The 13656-nt window shown below is 40.3% G+C and overlaps 1 protein-coding gene across 1 annotated transcript in view; it reads left to right on the forward strand.

Moving 5' to 3' along the window:
- Positions 1 to 13656, forward strand: part of LOC121962897 (phosphodiesterase 4D interacting protein) — a 42147-nt gene that overhangs the window by 4526 nt on the left and 23965 nt on the right. The window contains exons 2-16 of the mRNA XM_042513223.1: positions 382 to 519; positions 684 to 803; positions 1064 to 1156; positions 1380 to 1589; positions 2374 to 2532; positions 3734 to 3829; positions 4701 to 4838; positions 4935 to 5114; positions 5220 to 5414; positions 5884 to 6138; positions 6940 to 7105; positions 10341 to 10447; positions 11968 to 12134; positions 12903 to 13206; positions 13306 to 13483. Of these exons, the coding sequence (XP_042369157.1) occupies positions 382 to 519; positions 684 to 803; positions 1064 to 1156; positions 1380 to 1589; positions 2374 to 2532; positions 3734 to 3829; positions 4701 to 4838; positions 4935 to 5114; positions 5220 to 5414; positions 5884 to 6138; positions 6940 to 7105; positions 10341 to 10447; positions 11968 to 12134; positions 12903 to 13206; positions 13306 to 13483 (2506 nt within the window). The remainder of the gene's footprint in view (positions 1 to 381; positions 520 to 683; positions 804 to 1063; positions 1157 to 1379; positions 1590 to 2373; positions 2533 to 3733; positions 3830 to 4700; positions 4839 to 4934; positions 5115 to 5219; positions 5415 to 5883; positions 6139 to 6939; positions 7106 to 10340; positions 10448 to 11967; positions 12135 to 12902; positions 13207 to 13305; positions 13484 to 13656) is intronic.

Genomic DNA, 13656 nt, shown 5'->3' on the forward strand with positions numbered 1-13656 from the left:
CCCCAGGAAGTCATCCAACAGTGAACTGACATCACTTTCCACTTTCATTCAATCATTCACATAACAGCTGCAGGGACAACACACACATAACTATGTTATGTCCAACATGTCACCACCAGTTAATCTATCAGCTGTTACTCTGGTTAATAATGAGATAACCATTTAACATCTGGACTGACATTTTCATTCACATGACTTTCACAAGCGTAAATGCCTCTGAAACCTGAGAAAAATGGTTTGATGTTTTTTCAAAAACAGGAAAAACATAATGGCTTGACACAACTTAGCAAGACTGCAAAAAAACTGTATAAACTGACAAGAGTGAAACTATGAAATATTTTCATTTTTAGTTGACCTGTTTTTTCCTCCTGTGTCTTTCAGAGGCTGATCGATGAGCAGCAGGGTCAGCTCAGCCAGTATGAGAGTGCTGCAGGTCAGTGTGTCGGTGAACTGCAGAAGGCCCAGGACCAGGTCCGCTCACTCCAGGCCAAGATCAGGGAGAGTGAGACCAGGAACCAGGTACTAACACATCACCTCCACACCTTCACTTCATCCATTTAAATCCCCAAACCTCTGTGATGTTTTGTACTGAATCTGATCTCTGTGTGTGTGTGTGTGTGTGTGTGTGTGTGTGTGTGTGTGTGTGTGTGTGTGTGTGTGTGTGTGTGTGTGTGTGTGTGTAGAAGCTGCAGGAGCGTCTCGGCGACATGGAGCTGGAGCTGCGTTCAGCCCAAGAGGAAGCTCAGCGGCAGGAGCGAAACATCCAGAACATCACAGATACTGCTAACTCCAAGGAGGCAGAGGTAGAGAGGAATACACATATTGTAGATTAAAAAAAACAGACAGAGAAAGGAAGAAGGAAAAATAAGTGCATGCAAAAAAATGGAAAACGGCAGAAAGGAACAGATTTACACAAAGAAAGAAAAGACCAGACACAGCTGAGTGTCACAAGTTAAAATGTACAAAGAGTGCACAGTTTTGTATTTGAATAGTGATAAAGTGTGTGTGTGTGTGTGTGTGTGTGTGTGTGTGTGTGTGTGTGTGCGTGCGTGCACACGTGCAGGCTGCAGAGCTGTATCGGGTGATTGAGGAACAGAATAAGATGCTGTGTTCTCTCAAAGAGCTTTCCAACCGCAACCAGCTGCAGCAGCTGCAGGTTTGTCCTCCAAACTGACACTGAATGATACCAAAGTGGAGCTTTTTCACCTCTTTGAGCAACTGTTTATTTTTAGAAGATTACACATTTATGCCACAGATACTGATATGATATGTTCATGGTTGATTCATAGTTATCATTTCAAATCAACTTTCTCTTTGTCTTCCTTTTGACACGCGTCCCTCTCTGTGTTTGTCCGTCTCTTGTCCACCCCTTGGTGCAGGTGGCGGGTGCAGACAGTATCCGGGGTCAGGGTGAGGTCCTGGCTCTGCAAGCTTCTCTGTTCCAGGCCCAGCTGGAGCTGCAGGCCGGTCAGCGGGCGCAGCGGCAGGCGGGAAGGACGCAGGAGGACTTGAACCGAGCCCTGCAGAGGCTGGAGCAAGACCTGCAGGGGGCACTGCAGCACAGGAGAGAGACCGAGAGACACAACCAAGTGAGAAAAGACACTGTGACTGTTTCAAACTGTAAAGTTAGAATTATTAGTGACATTTGTTGTTTAATCTTTTAATGAGTCCACATTTAAATGTATGTAACATCATATTGCATGCATCACTTGTTTTCTCTGAGTGGCAGTTCACACGGCAACAGGTCTTGGATGAAACATTAAACTTTTGTTGTGGTTTGACCTTTCGCTCACACAACAGCTGCGCTTTGGGGGCCTGAAAACGCAAACTGTTAAAAATTTAGTTCCAGAGTGTAATTTTGTTTTTAAAAAATGTCACCCTTTTGTCGTTGTGTAAACTGGCAATGTGCAGATCATGTGAGAACTGTGACATCACCACCGCACTTCATGCATGCACATTTCATTACAGAAAAATAGCCATGTGTGAGTAGGAGGACAACAATAACAATGACAGACTGTCAGGCTGTGTTTGTGCTGCTGCATGCATTTGCCACCGTTGTCTTCTTTGTTTATACTCACAGCTCTGTAGAAAAACACCTTAATGTGCAGGCATGTGGTCTTCTTCTATGGTGTGTCGTTATAAAGTTACACCACCAGCTACTGGCCTGGCATAAATACTACAGCGATTTCAGTTGTTTTTGTGGATCTGTGTACATGAGCATCCTTTTCACAATGTTATCACATGAACACAGATTTTTTTAAAAAAAAACACAAAGAAAAGCCTTTTCCGTTTTTAGTAGGGCAGTTCTCATCTACACTTGGCCTAAGAGATCACCTTTCGTTTTGGTTCCTAATGCGTGTATGTGATGTTCAGGATCTGCAGCTGGCTCTGGAGAAGACGCGATCGGCCCTGCAGGAGAGAGAGGAGCAGCTGAGAGAGGCCGAGCAGGAGAGACGGAGGCAGGCTGAGGAGAGAGAGAAGACCATCAGAGAGCTAAAGACGTCCCTGCAGACCAAAGAGCAGCTGATTGAGGTCAGACATGCTTTAAACACTGCTCTCATGCTTTTAGTAAACCCTGCAGCAACACACACTAACATTCACAGGCTCAGTGTAGCGGTCACATCACAGGAATGTACTTTGCACATACTTACATGCTGAACATACCAAACATATACCTTCACAGCTGAATGTTGAATGTCAAGTTCAACCAACTGAAGTTCCTCCGCCGACCACAACACACTCCAGTGGGCCTTGTCCAAACTTTAGGCTGCGCTGAGTCAAACCATGCTGTGCCGATTTTTTGAAACAAGCGTGTGGTGTGTGACTCCACTCACCTCTGTCTGTGCAGGAGACCAGAGGGAAAGACGTTTTTGAACTCTCTGTATGTTCAGCTCTCAGTTCTTTTGTAGTTTCTGCTTAAATCTCTGTAGTCTCACGTATAGCTCTCTCTCATACACACACAAAGAAGGGCTTTTATAGAGCTCTAGACCGTGTTCTTTTGTCACATTTTTTGACCACGGAGCACTACTGCGATTTGAAAATACTATTAATATTTGAACTGGGGAGCTGTTAGTTTGTTTCCCGCCTACAGAGAATAGCTCATCAAGTTTAACGGCGCTGCAGTAACAGTCTAACTTAATGAGTGGTAGTTGTGGTGGTGTGTATATGTGTGAGGCGTGTGTTTGTATTTGCAGAGCTCCAATCGCGACTATTTAGTCACATTTTGCGACCACAGAGCACCAGTGTGACTTTCAAATATTAGTAATATATGAACTGCAGAGCTGTTAGCTGTTTGTTGCCGCTCACAGTGAATGAATCTTCACGGTTAAAGGCGCTGCGGTATCTGTTTAACTGTCTGCTAACGCTAACATCCAACTGTTGACCGGAGGCTTCTAGTCTACAACAAAAACATGGACACTCCCTGCCTGAGATGGGCCAGGTCCTTCAAAATAAAAGCCCCATGGATCCAGCTTCGATTTATTTAGTTTTAACAATACTTTTAAAAATGTCATTATAAAAGCTTAACTTCCTTATAACTGGAGTTTATCAAATGTTATTATAACAGTAGTGTATTCAACTTTATTATGACAGTAGCAACTTTGTAACTGCAGTTAATTAAATAATTTATGATTTTAGTAGTTAACATTAGTGTTAACCTAACTGCCCAGCCCTGAATCCAGTGATTTGCTGTCTCCCAAAACTTACGCTCAGCTGCTTATTTGCTTTCAATCAGGACTACTGTGAGCTGCTGGAGGATCCAAAGGAGAAGAGAGACTCTCTGCTTCAGAAACTCCGCCAGCGTATCAAGGAGAGAGACCGAGCTCTGGAGGTAAACAGCACATTCATACATGTTTACTGATGTCGTTTTTTGGGAGATTACATAGATTTACATTTACTTCATCAATCCTAACCACTTTTCACCTAATCCCTAACCCTAACCTGGGCCCAACTCATCCCCAAATAACTGCTCTTTAGTCTGAAATGTGTTCATGAAGGTAGCCCGGGTTATACTTTCCATCCAGCACATTCTGTAAGCTCCTGGTAGTCTGTTCTATATCACGTATCCATCTATTCTTTTCAGCTCCAGCCATCACAGTAACATAGGATTTTTTGTGCTGAAAATAAAAGCAAATCTGATTCTGACAATAGAAAATTAAAATCTTCACCGTGGGTTTGTTAATCAATTCATTTTTGTATCAGTGCCTTACATTTTTGTAGACTTTATTGATGAAAATTTGAGGTTTTATTTTGCTTAACCTTTGTTTAATCAGGAAAGCCCCCAAATGTTAGTGGCCTTTAGATAGAGAACGACCAATACTGGATTTCTGGGGCTGATGCCGATAATGATATCGATATATTGGACGATATTATATGTAAATATGCATATATTGTCCCTCAGATATGGTTATTCAATAATTTTGACAAAGATATATAATGGAGAAAGAATATTTTAGAGTTTAGCAATAAACTTTATTGTCAAATAAGACATCAGTGCACTGAAACAGCAAACTTAATTGGGAATTTCATCATTCTAAATTACTTACGGTCGGGCTCTATCTGTAAGGGGACTCCTGGGGTTAAAATAAGATACTCTTTAATTAGGCCTCAGGCCTGGGTCAGAGCTGAACCCTCAGCAGTTTGATCATGGCCAAATCTAACCGTCAGTTTTGGTGATGATTGACACTTCTTTCATTCTGCAGCGAGCAGTTGATGACAAGTTCCGCTGTGTGGAGGAGAAAGAAGAGGAGACTCGTCGGCTTCAGCTGCTGCTTAGAGAGAAGGAGAGAGACCTGGAGAGGCAGCGCTGCGTCCTGGCAAACAACGAGGAGACCATCACTGTAAGAACACACACTGATCACACTTCCTCATCTACTTCTACTCTGCTGCCTCCACCACTTATTGGTTGTGTGTGTGTGTGTGTGTGTGTGTGTCAGAGTCTGGAGGTGCTGGTGCGTGGTAAGGCCTTGGAGCTGGAGCAGGTGTGCGACGCCTGGAGGAACGTCCAGCGGCAGCAGCAGGGGAGCGAAGAGAGACAGAGCAGCGCCCTTAGAGAGAGAGACAGCATCATCAGCCAGCTGCAGGCGGCGCTGCACGCTCGCACGCAGGAGGCTCAGGTACAGACAGGAAGTGACCAAAAAGGAACATTAAAATCAGTTATAATCAAATACTTGCATGTGTGTCGTGTTAGTCAATAATAACTCTTCCTCTCTTGGCTGCAGGACTTGCGTTGCACCCTACTGGCTCAGATCCAAACAGCTCCCAGTGACGTTCTGGAGGAGCTGAAGGTCCGCCTCCAGCTCAAAGACCGACTCTTCCAGGATGTGCTGGCTGACCGGACCCTTGAGGCCCAGGAGCACCAAGAGCAGGTCCAGAATCTGCTCCGAACCATCAGCTCCAGGGACCAGTACATTCAGGTAGAGCACAGCAGCTCGGCAGGAGAACTCAGATCCAGTGTTTTTTCTTTTTTTGTTTTTAAGTTTTATTTGCAATAACAAAGACACAGGGATGACATACAGACATAGGGTAGAAAATTAATATAGTGAAATTAACTGTGGTTGTGCATGGCCAAGATTTGAATGATAATTGTAGGGAAGCCACTTTGTGGAAGAAATTTGGGCCAAAGTCATTGGCCGAGTCATTATGAACATTTGTGGTAGTAGCAATAATGTAAATCAACAAAAGGGTAGTCAGTAATACCTACATTTATACACACATACATATACAGTACATAAATGTATGCATACATACATAGATAAGTAGACACACACATATAAAAAATTATAAGACATTTTTTATATGTATATGAGTCTTTTGAGAAAAGAAAAAGAAAAAAAAAGGTCCAGTGTAAAGTAAGAAGAAAGAATGACCGTAATCTCCCTCCAGGACTCTGCGGGCCGGCTCAGTGAGGTGATGACGGAGCAGACCGGGAGGCTCCAGGAGCTCCGCAGACAGCTGAGCTCAGGTGTGGGGTCGAGGACAGACTCCGGAGCAGACTCTGCTGTGGAGCTCCAGGCCCTACAGGAGGAGCTGCGTCTGGCTCTGAGGAGGGAGAAGGAGAGCCAGGAGCTGAGCAGGAGTCAGGCAGGCAGGGTGGACTCCCTCACCAGGACGCTGTGTGTGAAGGAGGAGATCATCAGGGTGAGTGAGAGGGGTACGGACTCTCTGGGTTTCATATTATGATGTTCATAATTTTACCATTAGTTGATATAAAAGACAGTAAATAAAAAGAAAATGAAGCTGCAGTTTTCTATCCTGTGACCATTCTTTGATACCTGGAACGACATCTTGTGCTGTGTTCAGACAACTTTTCTCATGCACTATAACCTTTAAAAACCTGAGTAGGCTGGCTCAATTTCTTTTGGAAAAAAAGGTAAAAAGGCAATTAGCAACTTGCAAGAGATGTTCCAAAAATTGCAAGGAATTAGGAAAAGTTGACAATAATATGAGCTGAAAATTAGTTTTTAAAAGAGACAGACAGAGAGAGAACTTTCTGAAAGTAATGATATTTTTTTAAAAAATAGGAAAAATAAAAAATGTAATAAAAACTAGAATTATAATTTATAATAATTTTTTAAACTATTTTTAAATCCGTATATTTATTGCTTTTGTTGCTTTGTTGTTTGTTTGTTTTTGGTTGTTTACCTTTAAAAACCAATATTCTTATTATTATTATTATTACTGTTATATATATAACTGTTTTATCTATATATTAATTTTATGTATATATATATTTTTTTTTAATTTATAACTAATACCTTGTAACTTTTCTCTTTGTTTTTAAAAAAGACATGAAGACAATTGACTCAGGTTTCAACGTTTTGGCCAATATTTTGTGTCTTATGTGCAGCATAATAATGTGTGTTTGTGTATACATGTCATGGTCTCGTGTGTGCCTGCTTGTGTTGGGTGTGTGCATGTGTGTGTGTGTGTTTTGTGCAGGACTTCCAGAGGCAGATGGCGGAGCCCTCAGCTCTCTCACTGGTGGAGCGATTGACCCTGGAGGTTCAGGAGCTGAGGGAGAGCCTGGTCCAGCGGGACGGTCCCCCAGCGAGAGGCCCCATCCTGGGCCGGGACCGGCCCAACAGCAGGCAGCCCGAGTTTGGAGGTGGGCATCAGAGAAGCATGGGCCAGTATCTGTAACAGCATCGGGCAGCTGGGACTGTGGTGTGGGGCCCCTGGGTGTGCTGCTGTGGTGGTGGTCATACTTACTTAAAGTTTGGGATCTTCTCGGTGTGAATACTAACACAGAATATTTTTGCACTGTAACCACTGATGGCGATGTGATGATGAACTAACTCCAGGCCTTTTTCAACTTCCTCTTAACACTGATACCAGATTGTCTGTTTCATTAATGATACAGTTCATTTTAGGATTTTAAAAGCCCTTTTATAAGTAGTGTCACTCATGGGTCAGTGCCAGAAACCTGAATTGTCCAGGTCCAACCCCTGACTGTCCATTTAAGGGTCAACACTTAACCTCAAAAAGCTTTGCACATACATAGAACAAATCAGGTTTCAGGTACAGATTGGAAAGTGACAAGCTGCATGATTTTGTTGCACCTAAATAATGACTCAAACTTACAAAATTAGCATAAATTCAAAGCAAAAAGCTTCACAACTTTTAAACTCCTGATATCACTGCGACTATAACAAGTGTGCAATTATAAAAAATCCTAAAAAGGAAATTATTATTATAGTATTTTGGGTCAGTGTTGTTGTGATGTTTTGTCAAGAAACTTGGACCATGACTGTAATCAGAAGTTTTATTTTGCATGTGTCATTTTTTAAAGTTTGTGCACAAAAAGTAGAACTTTCATTGAAGGGTTCAGCATAGAGGGAAATATGAGTTTCATTCTTCATCTGGAGAGTAGAAGAGGTCGTATTCCAAAATACTACAACACCAAAAAAACAAAAACAAAACAACATAAAGCCATTGATAAATACTTATTACTAATTTCCTGATATTAATCAAGAAGAAGATCACTGAAATGTGATTGCCTCATTTGGGAATTTAAGTCTGAAAATTGCTAGAATTATTATTTTATAAATTCATTTTGTAAATATCTGATTTTTTTTCTTATAAATTTGTCTTTTTGGAACAAGCTCTCCACATAAACCCAGCAGGGTTATGACCAGAAAACTTTTTTAATTTCATTTTATAAATGTTTCAGTGGAGTCAGATCTTGTCACTCAGAACTTGGTTTTGGTTGATCAAAGCATCAGTTACTTTGTTAAATGGGGCTGTAAATGTTTTGTATTTGGTCCTTTATGACAGTTTTAATATTTTACCTTGCGTGTGTGTGTGTGTGTGCGTGCTTTTGCATGTTGAGAACCTTGACTAAGTCTCTTTCTGAATACTATAAATTGTACGACAATTGAAGCAACTCAGATGTTTGACGAAATAATCTGGAAATCGAAGCACATTCCGCACTGCCTTTTTGTGATTATGATTCTGTATGCTTAGTTTACTGCTGTTTGTTACAGAGAAAATGTTTAAATTTTTTCGAATGCTTGCAAAAGTTTGCTTTTATGAGACTGTGCAATCCAACAACCATCAGTTTCATCTCTGTGGTTCAATATTAATGAATATTATTGTAAAATGCCTGTCACACTGAAGTATGGTAAGTATGAATGATTTTTCTGATTGATTTTCCTATTAAGCTGGAGAATGTAAAGAGTGTGTCTGCAAACTCCATAAACATTTTAGCCAGATTTGCAGATATGATATTTTATTTATACATTTCCACACCCTAACATGTAAATGAGCCATTCAATAAATAAACCTGCCATACATTGCATCATGTTTTTATGATTTTAGGAGGTTTTCATAGAAATAATAGTTTCATTTTATATTTGCACACTGGCCCAAGTTGTTGTAAGACTCCCCCAGCTTTAGAGTGACATCCTTACACTAGATCATTGTCCACTACATATTCCAAAAACATTTTACACAGTAACTAAAGCACCAGCCCAATCTCAAAGGAACAACATCAGCCCTTACTGTGTGAATGAAGCACCTCACAATTCTGATATGCATAACATGCTAACACCAATTTCAAAGTCAGTCCAAAAAGCAAAGAAAATATCAGGTCAGTCCTGGTTCTCAGTTTGCAAAGCTACCAAGGTCATACCCAGAATTCATTTCACATCTCCCTAAGATATGTCTAAATTGTCTTCATTAATTTTTCATCTTATTTTTTCATGTAACACTTATTTTTTATTCAGATGTGCTAAATGAAAAAAAATAATCTCCCTCACTGTAATAAATTTTGTATAAGTATACAGTAAATCCCCTCTATTCTAATTTAACTTCATTGTTTGGCTTGAAACAGTCACATAGTTGCGCCCAGTAGCTCACCTGGTAAAGCGGGCACTCCATGTATAAAGGTTATGTCCTTGCTGCAGCAGCAGCAGGTTCGAGTCCGACCTTGACCCTTCACTGCTTGTCGTCCCCTCTCTCTCTCCCCCCTCTTTCGCACGCTGTATCTGTCCCGTCAAATTAAGGCAAAAAGCCACAAAAATAATAATAATCTTAACTAAAACAACAACAAAAAAACAGTTACATAAACAATAGATTCACTACAGAATATCTGAATCAACCTTTAAAAAAAACAATTTTTGTGAAATTGTCATTGGGTTTGTTAAAAATCCTCAAACTCAAAGAAACAATACTTCAAGTGTAACTTAAATGTTTTTAAGAGCCCTGAAATTCACATTAGCATGAGACCAAATCCAAATCGGAATGTAAAACAGTGTTACATGGTTCTAGACAATAAATATGACAATGATGATGCTATGAAGAGCCAAACCTGCCTTAGACTTTTTAGAATTCCTTCACCAGTACATTAAAAAAAGTCAAGCCCAAGTTTTATCACATTAAAGTTGCATTTAAAAATTTTCCAGGCTAAAACTAGTGCTTCTTAAACATCCTAAACTTCATAAATCCGTGCCTGCTATTGGTCCTCACAGATCTTGAAGTCTTTCTCAGTAGCCTCATTCTAAATATTGAAGCTTAACCATGATCAAGTGCAGTTAATAACACATAACAGCCCTCGTATCGGTGAACAGTGAGTTCTTTATACTCACATACAGTTAAACTTGTATGATCTGCGGCGTAGCAGATGCTGCGTTACAAATGACAGGCATCATGATGAAAGTGAAGCATGTTAACAGGTCAGGTGATCGGGATGAGCAGATATTTCAGAAATCAGATGTTCTTTCTGTGTCCACAGTGTGACACTCAGTAGGATGGCTGCTGGTTGTTGGATTGCACAAAGTAAACAACAGGTTGAGAGAAATGTTAAAGTTCTTGTTTTTGACTTTTTCTTGTACTTGTTGCAGAACTGAGCTCGGAGGATGAAGACGAGGCCGATGATGATTTGAACAGTGAGTGCACTGAGAGTGTTGATGAAGAGGAGTCCAAACTGCAGTCTGTGGCCAACACCAAGGTATGAATATGACTTTTTTAAAGCCATATAGGAGGAAATTTAACCATGAGCGACTGTTTGACACATGTTACGTGCTTTACATTCTTCATGTTTCGATCGTCTTGGCTGTGTTCATGCATACTGAAACATGTCTGTTACTTAACCCCCAGGGACTGGTTGGCACATTTTTTGCATTCTTCATTTCTTTTTTATTTTGGCTGTGTTCATGCATATGGCATACATTTTGTCAAGATTTGTGTATTTTTGTTTAATGTTGGAATTTCAAACTCAGTTCCTACACTAAGTCTAAAATACACTGTGTTAACTAAATTGTTACATTCATACTGTTAAGTGCAAAAAATGCTCCACTGAAACCCATTCAAACTCTAATGTTTGATCCCACAGCCATCAAAGTATAAAAACATGCATTGTATTATTTCTGGGTGTCATTCTGGGCTTTTGCCTTGGAATATGTCATTTTTAATATTTTACACCTGATGATGTCATTTTTACAATATTTTGCATATGGAGAAAATACGTGCTATTTCCACCAGGTGACCTGTCACAGTCAGTGGTGCTGCAAATCACTGACATATCCCAGGCTGTTATAATCAAAAACAATCTACTTAGCATGTAGTATATTGAGAATAATTATTTTTTGTGTTTTTTTCCATTTAAAAACAAAGTGGCATCATGATAAAATGTGGCATTCAAATGGTTATAATTCTGAAAATTAATGTACACTTGATATTTATGATAAGGACTGATGTTGGTTAAAAAAATAAACTCAATTAAAGTAGAAAATTATATTAATGTATAATATTTCCGTCTCTAGTGTGACATGTAACATAGAGTGACATATAACATGCATCACACTATGTCACACACCTTTTATACAGAATGGTGAGGTGGCATAATCCTCAAGATTTATAATCTCTGTAGAAGTCTGCACCCAAGAGGAATGAGTAAGGATTTTAGCAGATAAGAGTTTTTATCTACCAAGTATAATATTTGACACCATTAGCATCTTTCTTCCTCCTCCCTGTTGTGTCGTAGCCTTTACTGTTTATGTATCAATTTCATGTTAACTTCTTCTGGAAATTCTGTATTTGGGGAGATGTTAAGTTAAGCTCTTAAGTTTTAGATTTAATTTCTTTAGATCGATATATTATATTTAGTCTTAGTTTTTGTTTTAACCAATTCTCTTAAATACCCTAAAAAAGGCACTGCGCCAAAATGTGTATACACTGAATAAAAATTAATTACTGTATATCTTAATATAAAAAATCCTCTCTTAAATTCACAAGTTCCTGTGAGAACCCTTTTTGCAACATTTCAGAGTAATTGAAGACAGAAACAAGATTTAAATGTGAGGGCTTGTGTTTTATGAGGCATAAAGTTGATGTGAGCTTTGTTCTTTTTTAAATTTATTTCTGGTCCATTTACATAAAAAACAGTTATGATATTGAAACATTTCAGTATCATAACTGTAATTTTCTTGGATAGAGGGTCGTAACTAATAATTAATTTTGTCCAAACAGAATCCTGGAGCTTCAGGAAAGGCTCCAGCCCAGGAGCTGCTGTTTGAAGGTCAGGGACTGATGGAGGTCAAGCAGCTGGTGGAGCAGAAGCGGGTGGTGGAGAGAGAGCTGGGAGAGCTAAAGGCTCAGCTGGAGAAGGCCGGCTTCTCCTCACTTTCCCAGATGAGGTGAGACCTTTACGATGAAGCTCCAATATTGTCCAAAAGCTATTAAAAACACATCAGTGAGCCACATTGTTGCACTGGGTGATCTTTTCCATCATCAGTCCCAAACACACACACTGTAGTTTACTTTTTGCCTCAAAAGAGCCCCACATGTGGATCAATCCACCACTGAAAATAGTCTCCAGTTTTGCTATTTCCCCATTTATTTGATAAAAACTACAGTGAGCCTTTTTGAAACATGAAATATATAAAAAAGAGAGACAGCAGGAGTGCTTCTGGTGTCGCTCAAACCACCACTGCTCATGGAAGGGTAAAAACAAAGGAACTTATTGCCAAAAAACTGTGGTATAAAAGATCCAGGTCCAAACAATCAGGATGGTTTGAAAAGCAAAAAATTAAAACATTAAAAAAACACCAACGTGTATGAGACGGAGCCTTCTTTTGGGTGTAGTGACACTTCAGTATCAATGTTTCTAGCCCAGTGAATTAAAGGCCATTAATGCTTTTCAAACCATCCTCAGTACCTGGACCTGGATCTTTTATATCCCAGTTTTTTTGGTTTGTTCCTCCTTTATATGAAAATGTATATTCGCAGGTGCTTTTAAAGATATACATTTTGCTGAGAACCATTGACAGGAGTCAGAGAGTGAATAAGAAAAAAGTAGAATAAAACCACACCTTTTCATTAAATTTTGAGATGCATTAAGCATGTTTAGCCACTAGAGGGCAACAGGTTACATCTAACCATCCATTGCTGTCTCTGTTTTAAAGGAAAGCTCTGTTCAGCCTGCAAGCAGAAAACGGAGATCTGAAGCATCAGCTGAGTGAAAACCTGCAGCCTGACAGCGCACACACAGATGAACAGAAAATGTTGGACGCTGAAGAGGACGAGGACGAGGTTGAGGAGGAGTTGGATGTCACCATCGAAGGGGCGGAGGAGGATGAAGAGGAAGAAAGCTCTGAGATGTGGGATGCCTGGGATAGCGAGCTGTCTCTGTCACAGAGCAACATCCAGAGCAGTGCTGAGCAGAGAGCCAACAGACCTGAGTCCCTGCAGCTCTCCAGCTCCTCACAGGTAGAGACTGTTCTGCAGGAAGAATTTAGCAAGATAAAACACGTCCATGAGAGTAAATCCATCCTGTAATGTGTTTCTCTATCTCTTTTTGTCATCCAGCATGTCCTGGACAGCGAGCTGTCAGCGGATCAGCAGCAGGGCGCCGCGTCCTCTACAAAGTGTGAGAAGACAGTTCGACTGCAGCAGAAGAGCAAAGAGCTGCAGGAGAGACTGATGGTGTCTGAGGCCACAGTTCAGGCTCAGGCCGAGCAGCTCAAAGACTACAGAGAGCTGCTCAGTGAGTGCACACACTCGTCACTTATCTAATATCTCACGTTTTTTCAATACTGTGAACAATGTTCATCTATAGGTTCACGGAACAAAAATTAAATGCAGCACTTTTGCTTTTGTTCCACTTTTCCACAAGTTTAAGCTCAAGGTCCAAGACTTTTGTCATTTTCTCATATACTC

This window comes from Plectropomus leopardus, chromosome 3 (genome assembly GCF_008729295.1).
Source record: "Plectropomus leopardus isolate mb chromosome 3, YSFRI_Pleo_2.0, whole genome shotgun sequence".
NCBI lineage: Eukaryota > Metazoa > Chordata > Actinopteri > Perciformes > Serranidae > Plectropomus > Plectropomus leopardus.